This window comes from Cupressus sempervirens, chromosome 9, assembly GCF_028749045.1.
Source record: "Cupressus sempervirens isolate cs-2001-9-10 chromosome 9, ASM2874904v1, whole genome shotgun sequence".
NCBI lineage: Eukaryota > Viridiplantae > Streptophyta > Pinopsida > Cupressales > Cupressaceae > Cupressus > Cupressus sempervirens.
In genome coordinates, this window is record NC_143126.1 from 379,094,376 (window position 1) to 379,109,391 (window position 15,016).

The 15,016-nt window shown below is 33.5% G+C and overlaps 1 protein-coding gene across 2 annotated transcripts; it reads right to left on the reverse strand.

Annotated features, from left to right (window-relative positions):
- Nucleotides 1–7,515: 7,515 nt before the first annotated feature.
- On the reverse strand, nt 7,516–9,619 carry LOC149538857 (pentatricopeptide repeat-containing protein At1g08070, chloroplastic-like). 2 transcript variants are annotated; one of them, XM_089798972.1, is made up of 2 exons: nt 8,170–9,616; nt 7,516–7,902 (listed from the first exon to the last, which is right to left on the reverse strand). In XM_089798972.1, exons 1-2 carry the CDS (start codon nt 9,584–9,586, stop codon nt 7,784–7,786), a joined length of 1,536 nt encoding a protein of 511 aa, XP_089655098.1. In that variant the 5' UTR covers nt 9,587–9,616; the 3' UTR covers nt 7,516–7,783. The 2 variants fall into 2 exon arrangements, with proteins under 2 accessions (XP_089655098.1, XP_089655097.1); XM_089798971.1 differs by having other exon boundaries at nt 7,516–9,619.
- Nucleotides 9,620–15,016: the final 5,397 nt, after the last annotated feature.

Here is a 15,016-nt window from a genome sequence, read left to right on the forward strand (position 1 = left end):
CAAAATGCTAACAAGGGAGCTAATAGTCTAGATGACCATTTTTATGTGATTATAGGTTGAGTATTTGTAGAAATTCACATTTGTGATCAAGGATAAAATTGGAGTTATTAAAGGAGTTGCAGATGAATTGAATAGCAAAAGATCTTTGTTGACTAAGATGAAGGTTGAAATTCTTAGTTTCGATGAAGTGAAATCTTTGTATGAAACTGATCCTAATTTTTCTAAGTCATTAAGAGTGTGCATTGCACCAATTTTTTTAGATCCACCAAGTTTGAAAGTTATTTCATTCAAGAAGATATGTTGTTTAAAGGAATTTAGTTATGTATATCGAGACGATCAATGCAAATTAGTTTGATAAGGGAAAATCATAGCAGTGGCTTGGATGGACATTTTGGTGTTGATAAGAAATTTAGTTCTCTTAAGGAGAAGTATTATTGGCCTTAGTTGTATTTGCAAAAGGAGTAATTCAGAATACTTGATTGTATACACCTATTTTAGTTCTTTCGAAACCTTGTAGTGATATCAACATGGATTTTGTTCTTAGCTTACCAAGGACAACAAGAGGGAATGATTCTATATTTTTTTGTTGTGGATAGATTTTCTAAGATAACACATTTCATACCTTGTAAGAAGACAATAGGTGATGTGCACATTGCAGATATTTTCTATAAGAAGACTATCAAATTGCATGGCTATAGAGGAGCATCATATATGATCATGATAATAAGTTTGTGGGTTATTTCTACATGACTTTGTGGAAGAAGTTGGATACTGAGTTGAAGTTTAGTTCTACATTTCATTCATAGTGACGGGCATACAAAAGTTTGGATAATTTATTGAGATGCTTAGTTGGAGATAAATCGAGTAATTAAAGTTTAGTATTAACACAAGAAAAGTTGTCATATAACAATTATGTGAATAGGAGTATTGGAAAGACACCTTTTGAGATTAATACTGGAATACAACCTAGAGGTATATCACATTTGAGGGATATTTTGGAGAAGAGAAGAGGAGTGTGGAAGGAGAAGAATTTACTGAGGTCATGAGGTCTTTGCACAAGGAAGTGAAACATAAGTTGGAACAAATTAATCAGAAATATGAGGATAATGCAAATAGATCAAGGAGACAAAATATTTTTGGTCAGTGATGAGGTGATGGTTCATTTAAAGAAAGGTAGATTTCGTGTTGGCACATATAGTAAGTTGAAGATGAAGAAGTTTGGTCCTTGTAAGATCTTGAGGGGGTTTGACAATGGCAATTCTTATGAAGTTGAGTTACCTAATGACATGGATATATCACCTATATTCAATGTTGTTGATTTGTATGAGTATCATGAATCTGATGAAGAAGTTATTGTACCGAGTGATTATCCTAAGAAACAAATGGAAGAGATTGAACATATTTTGGACCACAGAGTTGGCAAGAGCACAAGAGGAAAGGATTATGTGGAGTATTTGGTAAGGTGGAAAAATAGACCTATTAAAGATGATGTATGGATTTCTCAATTTGAGTTGGGTTTAGCTTGGGTTGTGATTTATTCATGATTCAAAGAATCATTTCTTTCAACTCTCACTGTCTGATGCAAAAGCATCCTAGATTGTTTGGTTATCCTACTCAATTAAGTGGAGGTGCTTGGTTACTTCCTTGAACCTGCTTGGTAGTTGTTGTTGCGGTTGAATTGGTGTTGTTGTTGCAGTTGAATTTGTGGTTCAGTTTGTCTTCTTGCAATGAGTTGGCTTGAATTGGCTCGATGCACATGTTCATTGAGTTATTTTGTGCTTCATTCACTGAGTGTGTTTAGTAGCTTATCTAATTCTCTTTGGTGATACTATGTTCCTTTGTTCACTGAGTTGTTGGTTTGGTTCATCTTTGTGAGTTGAGCTATGTATTTAACTTGTGATTTGGAAAGGGCTATTAAAGATGATGTATGGATTTCTCAATTTGAGTTGGATTTAACTTGGGTTATGATTTATTCATCATTCAAAGAATCATTTCTTTCAACCCTCACTGTGTAATGCAGGAGCATCCTAGGTTGTTTGGTTATCTTACTCAATTAAGTGGAGGTGCTTGGTTACTTCTTTGAACTTGCTTGGTAGTTGTTGTTGCAATTGAATTGGTGGTTTAGTTTGTCTTCTTGCAATGAGTTGGCTTGACTTGGCTTGATGTGCATGTTCAACGAGTTATTCTTTGCTTCATTCACTAAGTTTGCTCGATGGCTTGTCTGAGTCTATTCAATGATACTATGTTCCTTTGTTCACTGAGTTGTTTGTTTGGTTCATCTTTGTGAGTTGGCCTATGTATTTAATTTGTGATTTGGATTTAGTGAATGGGATCAATTATTGGGAAATGTGTGGACCTATTTTGAGTTGTTTCTTTATCCAATGTACATCTAAAATCTTTTGTAAGTCATTTTTGCAAGTATAAATAGGGAGTTGAGTCTTAGGTTTAGGCATGTTGGATAGCACTTTAGCCTTTGGATTCTGGAAGATCGTGGATTGGACATGAAACATGAAGAAAATGTTATGTGATTGAATCTTTATATTTGGCCGCAAGCGGGAAGGCCTTACAACCCAACATGTGTGAGGTAAATTGTTGAATCAATCAAATCTATATGTGTTCTCTCTATTTGGCATTGTCTCTTAGTTATTTTGCTTTTGTTGTGTTACCTTTGTGAGGCTGCATGGTAAATGGGTGATCCGTTGGCCCTAACTATCATCCTTCCTTGCATCATGTTGTGTTATCATATTTATTTCAAAGGACCCCCCTTTGATGATTGAAACCTTATAGAGGAGGTAGATTGAAGAAAGTCCCCTTGGAACATGTACTCACCAAGCCTCAATGAACCTCTATGTTCAAGGGTGGGCTCCTAAGAGGAGATTTTTAAAAACATTTCAAAGCATGGAGTTCTAGGTAAGTTTTGACACTTGTAGTTTGTTATAACACCTAAGTAGCCAACTCCAACTAGTAAAACCTTGCGACCTAGATCATGTCATTCATGCAAAACCATTTTGGAGCTTGATTCAAATATTACTAGTGAGCATGTTTGTGCACTTGAGAGGCTCTAGGAGGATGTTTGGTCACTTTTTGAAGGAAATGTTAGAGGTTGCTTAACTTACTTTGGTCGAAGGGGAAAAATGTCAAAAATAAAATGTTATTGAATACCCACTTCATCTTTTTGCACCATGTTCATGCAGTTGTGGTTATAAAGCATCTTTGAAATGAAAGTTCTTTCATATTTTAAAAAAATCAGCCAAGTCCACAAGAAAACTCAACATGTCATTTGAAATCTCATGCCATTTAAACTTGGATTTATTTTCTTATTATTATTAGTTAAATCAATTAATAATTTAAATATATTTGATATTACTTGAAAATAAATTGGGAATTGAAATCATGTTATCAATATTATTTAAGCCAACAAATTGGGTTTGTTGTAAGCCCTTCTCTCACATCAGCTACTTGTTGAGGATCTTTTTGCTTCATCATTCATTTAAACATGGAAAAGAGCACTAGGATAAATTAAGGATGTTTTTGTCCTTAGTTCATAGGCTATTTGCCTTGTAGATAGCCTTGAAATATTTCATTGATTCATTCATTTAAACTTCAATTTTTCTTTTTCTTCAAAAATAGATGAATGTCATGATATTTCCACGATAAGAGAGAACAAGGTTTTTACAAATACCTATCCCTATATACTGATAGTAGAGTACATTGTATAATATATCTAATTTTATAAAGTCAACAGTATGGTTCAAACCTCTACATAGAAAATAATAATAATTACAAACAAAAAATAAAATCTGATCTCTTATCACTCCAAATTTGACAAGGTGCAACTAGTTGTCAGACGTACATTTTTCACAAGATCATTGTTTTTTTGGATGAAAGGAAATGAAGGAAAAGGAGCTTTTATAGTTCATGCTATAAACCATCTATTTTTTAAGTTGTATATGATAGAGATAATTATATACTTGTCATAGGATACAACTAATTGCATTACAAATTAACTATACATGTCTTACTCCTTATTAGTTATAAATGTGTGTCCTCTTTACTAATAACACAATTTTTTCACCGCTAAACCAACTTATAACTTTTTTATTTTATTTTATTTATTAAGTGCAGGGAAGAAAATTTCTAACAGCTAGTTGTTAAAGGGGATGCATTTACCAAACCAAATGAATTGGTAACTTCTCACTGTGATGGTGTAAAAACTGCCCCTGTAAAAGCAATGCCACATCAGCAATCTCCATAAAATGCAAAAAATTCAACGAGAGTCAAAGTCATTTGAATATTGACCAGCCAACATTAGTTGATTAACTATCATTAAATTTAACAAAAATGGTATATATACATATATGCTCAAATATAAAAGAAACCATAATTCAATTACCAGAATACCAAGATGTACCGATTATGTCATCCATTTTGAAAGAACCTTCAGAACCTACTCAAGAAATGTAAGGGCAAGAATATTGTAGGAGTGTTTTACCACCCTACCACGAAGTTATTAAGCTTCCCTGGAATCTTTCCTGACATGAAAGATACCCAGCCCGACATCGAGGAAGGCTAACCAAGCAAAACCAAAAATGGTAATGGAATTTGTGTAAGACATTGTCTATGATATAATAAAAAAGTTACCATCCATCCATAAGGTATCATAACACACTCATACAATGGAAAATCAAATAAACAATATTAATTTAGAAATGAACACATCCCTTATGCAATATTGCATACAATACTCTTAGGAAACAGAGTATCAATAAACAAGTAACATGTTATGGATTCAAGACCATATGCATTTCATCAATTCAATCCTACACATAGGCATACAACTAATTACGTTCTTACTACAAATAAATTCATAAAATGCACTTAATGTAATTCCTTCAGTAATGCAACACATTAGGAATATGTATAATGAAGCTTGATAATCAGTTTAACCAGTACAATATAAGGAAATTAAAATCAACCAACACTCATGTTCTATAATAATTAAAACATCCTAAGGTTTTCAAACATATCTTGTGAATCTAGGGCTATTTTATACATAAAAAAATATGTCGCAAAGATTCTCAATGCATGGCTTATCAAGATTCACATGTGCCCTCTACACATATTCCCAAATATAATTATTCCTGATCTATCCAAACGCATGTCAATTGATAATTCTTCCACTATCTCTTCAAGTGGTTCAATACACCATTTACATAAAGCAATTTCTATTTCTACGAAGAAAAATCAAACATCTTCTAAAACCATTTTCTTTTATATATAAATAACCCAAATAAAATATCATTATGAGTTCACACATAAGACACGAAGGGCAAGAATATCACCAACAAGGATTCATTCTATTTGCACTATCATCATATGGACGACAATAATTCAATACTGAGAGGTGTAATTGTTGTTAGATAATTCAATCCATACACCTTGGTCTATGCCATTTACTATTGTATCACTCCTAACATCTTGAACATGATTTATTGGCAACCAAGCATTACCAATTAAGAAAGCATGTTAAAGATTAATTCACTCAGGATTCAATGTAATATACTAGAATATCTAATGCATCACAATTGTTGTCAATTGCTAAAATAATAGAAGTAGCAACTATAAAAATTGTCAATTCATTTTGTCCAACGACTCATGGAATGTATGCAATTTTAATAGACTTATCGAATAAAATCCTAATACACACAATTTCTTTCATGCCATGACATTAGATATGAGGTTCACTTCTAGCATGTAGATAAACACAATCCTTTTGCTAATCGAACAAGAGTAAGGATGGAAATAATGATACTAGGATCATTCTATCTAATAAAGAATATGGAGTGTTTGCACTTGTTTGTTCCTATTTTATCTAGTTTGACATGCAAGTATCTCTAGATTTGGTATATGACCAAATACTACTCATTCTCATGCAAAGGAATTTAAAAGAGTAGGATATGACAAATTATCTCATTGTTAAAAATAAACAACATAGCTTGGAGATTGATAACTAAAAGAAGGATTTCATTATTATAGCCTATTCCTAGTGTCAGTCCTATTACATTCATTGTTTGTTAATGTCAAGAAAAGTTTTGGCATCAATGTTGTTTTGCAACGTTTCAGCATTAGGCATTTTGATCACCAAATTTCTTTATTGGAATTTAGGACTCGGTTTTGTTTTAAAATTGAGGAAAATCAAACTTTGCCACTTACAAGCAATGACAAGTCACAATATTTGATAAGGGAATGGAAATAAATAGTGGCTAGATCATAGTACAACCCAATGAGGTGTGCAACCCACAAATCTCATTAAAACAACACCCAATTGGCTAGAGATTGAACGCTTATGTATTGGCAGTACATTATAGAATTCAAGGACCTCATAACTTTTCACCACAAGTCATTTAGACAAAATGGACGAATTATGTTTAGCTACAATGGTATTATTTGGCACTCAACTATCAATATAACAACCTTCCACATCCACATCGTGGGGTCAAGAAGGATTTTAATATGAGTTCATAGTCCTAAGCCAAAGGGGTAACATGTATTACCAAAAAATATATTGTTGGTTTAATGCCATTTGGTTTTGGCTAGCCTTTCAAGAATTCCAGGTTGATCAAGATTTTGTCAATCGTCGAGGAGCTCTAAATGACCCATTGAGGCTTCACACTCATCAAGGCACTAACCCAAAAGAAGACCGGTCACAACAATAACGTATAAAAGTGGCAGAGACAACCGGAAATATAATTTGTTTGATACCTAACATAGAACCTCACTATAACAAAATGTTCACATTCCATGCAAATTTTAAGAAGAAAGGTTTTTATTTTAAAACAAAATGCTTCAACAATTAATCATTCGCTCCTATTCATATGGTAGGATAAAGACCAAGTGTGAAGTTGGCATAGATAAATAGTAAAAGGACCCTGGGATTGTGTTGTTCGAGAGGCCCAACACCCTCCTCTAAAGCAAAGATTTCCCCTAGTTCATCTATTTCCTTTTTGGAACACAATGAACGAACGCCTTCCCAAGAGTGACTTGAGTTTCTACAGTGCCAAAACAGGGAGGTCGGCCTCAATCATGTGGGCGTCGACACTTTCCCACCAGTCAATATGCGTATTGGCCATGGCGTGTGCATCCTTGGAAAAGAGGGAAAATGCAGTGAAATCCCACAGCCGAGGCTCCATCCACCTCCCATGGCGGAAAGGGCAAAAAGAGTCCCACAAGCTCCATTCCTCATCCAGGGGACCACTGCCCCAGGGCTGCATGTCTTTGTTTTCGCCACTCTTGTGTACACTGGTACAATCGCCATAGTTTCTACAACTCAACTCCAGACTCCCGCCCTTCTGTTGCACCACAGCATTAAAAGACTAATGGTCGTGGCATTATCTCATTTCTAGATGTTTCCGATAAAGGTCCGCAATGAAGTATGTAGTTATCTTCGAAACAATTAATACCGCAACTGCCCTTAATCATCTGAGAAAAATCATTACCCTGATAACCATTCATCAATAATGCTCAACAGAAAAGTGCTCTCCATTAATTGAATAAAGAATAAAATAAATTCGATAATGTACAGGTGGAAAGAAAGTAAGCGACAATTTTGGAAGTTAAATATGAGTTGTGACAGATGGCAGAGGAATAACTTTGTCATCTTCCCCAACATCATACAATGAATGACTTCAATCAACAAACTACCCTACTGCATACACATCTGGAGACAATTTCTCCAACTTTGGATAGTTATCCTGTGTCTGTGTTTGTGTTTGTGATATTTTCCCTACACAAAAACATGCACCTTTTTATTGACTTCAATCCAACTACAGCCAGGCACCTTTTTTATTCTTCTATCTTTAATCAATCTCCTAATCTTTTGAACCTCACCCCACTTCCCGAGCTCTGCGTAGATGTTTGACAGAAGAACATAAGTCGCAGCATTTTTAGAATCCAGCTCAAAAAGAAGATTTGCTGTATATACTCCTAACACTATATCCTTATATGACTTACAGGCACCAAGCAAACACATCCAAACAATCACGAGGGGTTTAATGGGCATTTTGATAATAAAGTTTAGAGTTTCTTCAAGATAGCCAGCACGGCCAAGAAGATCAACCATGCAGACATAATGATCAATTATGCGAGTAATGCAATAAGAGATAATCATACTTTCGAAATATTTGCAGCCCTCATCCACTAGACCAGCATGACTGCATGCGAAAATAACACAAGCAAAGGTTGCACGGTCTGGATTTGTTCCAGAGTGTTTCATAGCTTCAAAGAGTGTAAGAGAGTTCTTAAAATATCCATTTTGCGCGTATCCTGTGATCATGGCATTCCATGAGATTACACTTCTCTGAGGCATTTTGTCAAACAGTTTCCGTGCCTGGTGTATGCTTCCGCATTTTGCATACATGTCTAACAGGGCATTCCCAACAATCGTATCTGACAACAGCCCGCTTTCAATAATTCTCTGATGGAATCCCATGCCCTGTTCCAAAGCTCCAACTTTGGCACAGGCTTGAAGGATGCCGGCAAATGTTGTTGAATTTGGATTTACCCCTGCCAAATGCATTTCACTGAAAGTTTCCACTGCCTTCTCAAAATATCCACTTTGTGCGTATCCTGCAATCATCGCGGTCCATGAGACCACGTTTCTTTGGGGTATTTTTTCGAACAGTTCACATGCCTTGAGTATTCTTCCACACTTTGCATACATGTCTACGAGGGCACTTGCAACTACAATATCTAGTGAAAATCCAGTTTTGATTATATTTTGATGGATTTCCATACCCTGCTCCAGAGCTCCCGCTTGGGCACAGGCTGGGAGGATACTGGCAAAGGTTGTAGAGTTTGGCATTAAACCTACAAATCGTAGTTGCTTAAATGTTTCTATGGCCTTATCGACAAATCCATTCTGAGCGTATCCGGCAACCATGGCATTCCAGGAGATAATGTCCGGTCGAGGCATTTTTTCGAAAATCTTAAACGCCTCGTCAAGAGCATCATTTTGTGCATATCCCGTGATCATTGCAGTCCAGGAGACCACATTTCTGTGAGGCATTTTGTCAAACAGTTGTTGCGCCTTGTGTATTCTTCCACATTTAGCATACATGTCTACCAGAGCACTCGCAACTACAACATCCGATAAAAATCCCCCTTCAATCACACGTCGGTGGACGTCCATACCCCAATCCAAAGAGCGTGTTTTGGCAGAGGCAGGAAGTATAGTGGCAAAGGTGAAGTGATCTGGTTGGACACCTGCTCGTCGCATTTGGGTGAACAGAAGCAGTGCCTCGTTAACACATTCCTCTCTCTGGTAAGCTGCAATCATGGTATTCCACGACACGCTGTCTCCTTCTCTCATTCCCTCCAAGACTCTATGGCCTTCAACCAAACTCCCACACTTGACATACATGTTCATCACCTTATTCTGTAAAGATGTAAATGCAAATCTACTGTCTGCAACGAGAGAGTGGATTTGTTGACCTAGAAATGTGTTACGAACTAGAGGAAACCAACCTTCTCTGCACAGCGCTGTGATATTGAGACGTGCAGGAGATGACATCACAAACTTGCAATGCATCAAATCATATTAGCCACAGGCTACGCAAGTTTCACAACGCGGGTTATAAGCAATTGTCCACATTGACTATTATGTTTTTTGATTCGCCCTCATTAATAAAATATGACTTAAATTATATATATATCAGGCAGCAATTTAAGAGAATGATGTTGGGGACATTTTAGGATGTTACTATTACCAATTGCATTTTTGAAGGTGTAATGGAACGCTAATAGTAAAATATATATTAAATGATGATATTATGATATATTTATTGATCACTATCTCTCTTTATTTCTATATTCATATGTCTCTTTCTAATCTGCCTTTGACCTCCTTCTATCTATATCACATTTCATCTATTTCTCATTGATATATCTAATCTATCTATCACTTTATATTTTGTGTGTTTGTGCGCCCATGCATGTGTTGTTATATCTCTTCATTTTCCCCCTCGCATATTCATTGTCCTCCTCCTCTGCCACTTCCTCGTAGTCTTTGATTTTGATCTCTCTCTCTCTCTCTCTCTCTCTCTCTCTCTCTCTCTCTCTCATGAAAAAATTAAACACGATTAAAACGACAGGGACATGAAGAAAATCCATCAAATATAAATTAAAATTACTCACGATTTACACTTTGAAAATGCAATCATCAATGGAAAATTACAGAGATGCATAATTTGTCTAAATTCACCAAATAAGGAAGCCATAGGATCCTCCTCCTCTCCTAACTTGCAAACTCAATAATATTCTAAAATTGTTGGTTAACATCCATGCTAGCTCTAAAAAATTAATTGTGTAGCCCTAACTAATGTCCTAATATGTAATCATAATTAATAATCACTCTCAAATTTCTATCATATAACTTTAATTGAACCGTAACCCTTGTTAAATGGAACTCTTACCCTTTCTTGAATTATATCCCTATTCTTATCCATTTTAAAGCCTACTCCAGATAAAACAACGATGTTAATCTTATTGAATGTTATCTTTATACATTGAATTGTAAACCTAACATAACTACAATTGAACCTAATTCTAAACCTAAAACTTATCTAAATAAATATAATTTATAATATCTACATACGTGTACATGATTCTTTCATTTCACCTATTAGAGGATATAATTCATTGTGCAACTCTAATCTATATTTGAACTTGAATCATAACTCTAAGTTTTCTACTACTTAATTTTGATAGAACCCTAACCCTTAGGGCCCGTTTATTTGTCGGAATAGGAATTTTGAAAAATTAGAATAGGAATGGAAATGTGGAATGGGAATGGAAAAGAGAAATCCCATTCTTGTTTGGTTAACCCAATATTTGATTGGGAATATGTTACTCCCTTGTTTGGTTGTACAAAAATGGAATAGGAATAAGGTAAAGTTGTGTTTTTAAAAATAGATATAATAAAGAAAATGTTAAAAAAAAAATATTAAATTTTTTTAAAAATATTAAAAATTAAAAATCGGAAAAAAAAAAATTTTAAAAAAAATCATAAATTTTTTTTTTAAAAATATAACCAATTTTTTTTTTTTTAAAGATTGGGAATAGGAATGGCCCATTCCAATAACAACCATTTTTTGGAATGGATATATGCTCATTTTAGGGGCAAAATTGGAATATGTTTGCCTATTCCCTATTCTGATTTGGGGTACCAAATAGAGAAACATCCAATAGAAGGACAAAGCTCTCCTCTGAGTCCTACCTCAACTTGTAAGTGACTTTCCCAACTCATCAAGATTCACCATCGATTCAAACATACACTATTAGTTCTACATAAGTAAAATCACACTATCAAAACTACATTAACGAAAGAAGATTAACAGCATTGAATTTTTAGGATGGAGGTAGGCAGAGAAAGGAACTGGGCTCACACTAGTCAACCCAGCCTGTTGGATGAGTAAAATTAGATGTGTAGTTCAATACTAGCTAAACAGAGGTTTCAAGCATAAGAGAGGTTTTGCATATGCTATACATGGGCAACCTCGCAAGTAAAGCCTATCTGGTTATACAATTTTGCATATGAGAAATAAAAAATGGCAATGTAGGTCATCCATGAGAAACTATGGAATGAGACAATGAGAAGAATAAAAGGATGTCATTTTACCGAAAGCCAAAATTTGAGATTCATAAACAACAATGAAACCCCAGAAAACAAGCATACAAAATCTAGTGAAAGGGTTCAATTCCAAATTATCACCTCAAAAAGTGCTAACTTGATTTCCCACTACAAAGATAAACAAAATTTTGTGAAACAAAAACAAGGGAGAGTGGGGGGTGATAATCATCATGGGATCCAATTGTTGTTTTATGTCATGGTCGTGCAATATAAAGATTTCTCAACTCAGTTGCATTAAGAACAATTGGAATTATATTCAACACTTCCCTGCAAACTTTCTCTTAGGGTAATAATTTGACAAGTTTTAGTTTTTTTCCCTTATAGCATATGACAATATTTTGGCCACAAAAAGTTCCCTACCTAGTGGCTAAATGGATAGGGTCCCCTTTTACAGATGTGGTAGAGCATTACTGCACATTTCAAGAACCTTTAGAAGGTTGCAATTTCAATAGATGGTTGTAGGTGATCGTGTGGAAAAAACAATGGATGACTCAAATTTTTTTGATCGTCTTGCAAGCCTCAACTTTGAGTGTGAATCATTGATGCACAAAGTGAATTGGAAAACTTCAGTATAGTACAATTTCAGCGTACAAATTGAATCATTTTTGTTGAGAGAGGGAATGCCTTTAGAATTTAGATATTTAAACCACTATGTCCAAACCACCTCAAAATAGTTAGTTATTTTAAGCATTGGACAAGTTTAGGATGAAATGTCCTCTTATAATAGCCTATCGACTAATAATAAAATAGAGATTTCAATGAAAGACCAAGAATGAAATACAAAACATAAAGGTTTATCAAGAGAAATTATTTCATTAAAATGGGATTTCAATTAAGTGGTTACTATTGAGCATCAAAACATTTTCTTCATTGAATGGTGGTTTTGTGTAGCATGAATTAAAATATAATGTTATAAAAGTGTGCACAAGATCAGTTTAAATATTATAAATTTTAATTTTATTCATCAATTGAAATATGACATCAAAAGTTAAAAAGGGGAGGAAGTGAATAGAAGTCAACTTTAGGTTAAAATACTTTGAGAAAGTGTTGCATACATGATTATGGAAATTGAAGCATAAATTATTTCTTCTTGAAGCAATTTTAGTAAAGGAAGCCCTAAAATTGAGCTCGAAAAGACATTTTCAAAAAATTGAAGAAAATATATCAAATATTTATATTTTTAAAAGGTGTAATATTTTTCATAAAGGAAAATATTTATAAAAGGAGTGATTAGTAAATGAATTAATTACTATTCTAACTAATAATAAAATAGTAATTAGATTGAGTAAATTATGAAAATGTTGATACTAGAATAAAGTTGAAAATCATTTTCTCCAAATTTAATCAAAAGCATATTCATAAAGGAAGAATGTATATAATGTTTGTATGAAGTATTTTTGTTAGGAAGCTAAAGAACAAAGATAATTGAAAAAGATTTCAAAGCGAACTAGTGGGAATAGAAACATTTTAGCCAAGGAAGTGAATGAAGAATTTGTTAAACATTATCAAGATGATTATTTAATCATTATTAGGGTTTTAATTGAATATAATCAAAGGTTGTAACCTTTCAAATTATAATAGTTTGAAGCACTCCCTTTAATTATAAAAGAGAATTCAAGATTGAATAGGAAAAATGATAACAACAATACAATATGATTTTCAAGCTACAATGAAAATGTATATAATTGGCTTTGTCTTATATTAATGAAGATTGGTTTCTTGTGTTTCCTTTAAGGTGTGGGTTTTATTTCAACTAATCAATCTCTTTGCGATTTTCATTCTAAAGGAATAAATATTTTCTCAATTATCATGAAGCAATATTATAGAATCATATTTCTATTTGAATATCAAAGTTAGTTGTGTAGTGCTTTTTTATTTTGTTTTGTTGGTTTATCTAAGGAATAGTTGAATTCAATAAAAATATTAGGAGTATAAATTTGTAATTGGAATTCATAGAGGATCAAGAAAGTATCATATCCAATCAAGGGGTGGATATAAAATTATCTCACATAGTGTATGTAGGATTGAAATAAATTGATTATATTGCCCAAGGAAGCAAGGCATTGGCCCAAATATATCAAGGAAGTCTTCTGACCAATCTCATACATACATACATACATACATATATATAATTCTTGTATATGGTTTACTTCATTCCAAAGAATTCATAAAGTTTTCCTATCAAACATTCTTAACATAGCCACTCTTAAAACATCCAGTATTTAATTAAATAGTTAATATATTCACAATTCAATCTATCTCAAGAAGTCACTTTCCATCTTGAGAGATCACCCAAGTTCTCAAACTATTTCTATCTACTATAAAAATCCTTAAACCATGAGGTTAGGTTAAGGTGTAGGTTCACCAACCTTGGTTTGCAGAGCCAAAAGTGCAAGGGAAGAGGATCATAATTGATTTTTCATGTTCATGGGCCAAGTCAATTTGAGAATCCAAGAACTGAGTAGGAAACTCATTGGATTTCCAATCTATTGATTGGGAACTAATACATGACATCATTACTCTCACCCCTAGAATCTTTAAATTGAGAATAAAATATTTGTACATCTTATATTTTTGTAAATAGGGTCAAGGATATCCTTAAAGTCCTTATCTAAGACCTTAAGAGTAATTTTGAACTCAAGGACCTCTTATGCCAAAGCCAAGTCAATCCTACAATAATACCTAATTTTAACTTCATAAGGATTAATATAGTTGAATAAATGATCCTCTTAGTATGGCTCATATTTATAATACTTCCTATAAATGTGGTTGTAGGTTCTAATGGGATCAAAACTTGGTCTTATGAATTTAAATACCTTTAGCAGATACTTGTCCCACTATGAGTCTACTAAATTTCACACAATAATATCCTATACAAAGTGGGTCATGATGAAAATGAGAAAATCTTTGCAATACTTCATTTTGTGTTTAATATTCTCATAAGCATGAACAAGTTTCATATCTATATCCATCAACACTAACCTATCAAAGAGATATTGGGAAAGCTTCTTAGAATTGATCATGGGCAAGTTTTAAACCTCTTAACTCTCTTAAAATAAATCCTAACACTTAAATAATTATGAAAAGTGCATAGAGTAACAAATTAAGCTAATGCATTGTCAAAAATTACATAAACCCATCTTTAGAATGGAAATGAAAAAATTTAGAAGACGTTTCTTTATCAATAGAATAGAAATAAAAACTTATGAAAATATTAAATTAAAGATAAGTCTTATTTTTAAAAAGTCTAGATAAAATATTTGTGAAGGATACAAAGATGGTAAATAAAAATTCAAAGAAGGATATAATAAGATTGTAGGAACCCAAAAG

What these genes read in the sequence shown, in the direction of transcription:
- LOC149538857 (XM_089798971.1), bottom strand. Translation starts at nt 9,586, where the DNA reads ATGCATTGCAAGTTTGTGATGTCATCTCCTGCACGTCTCAATATCACA.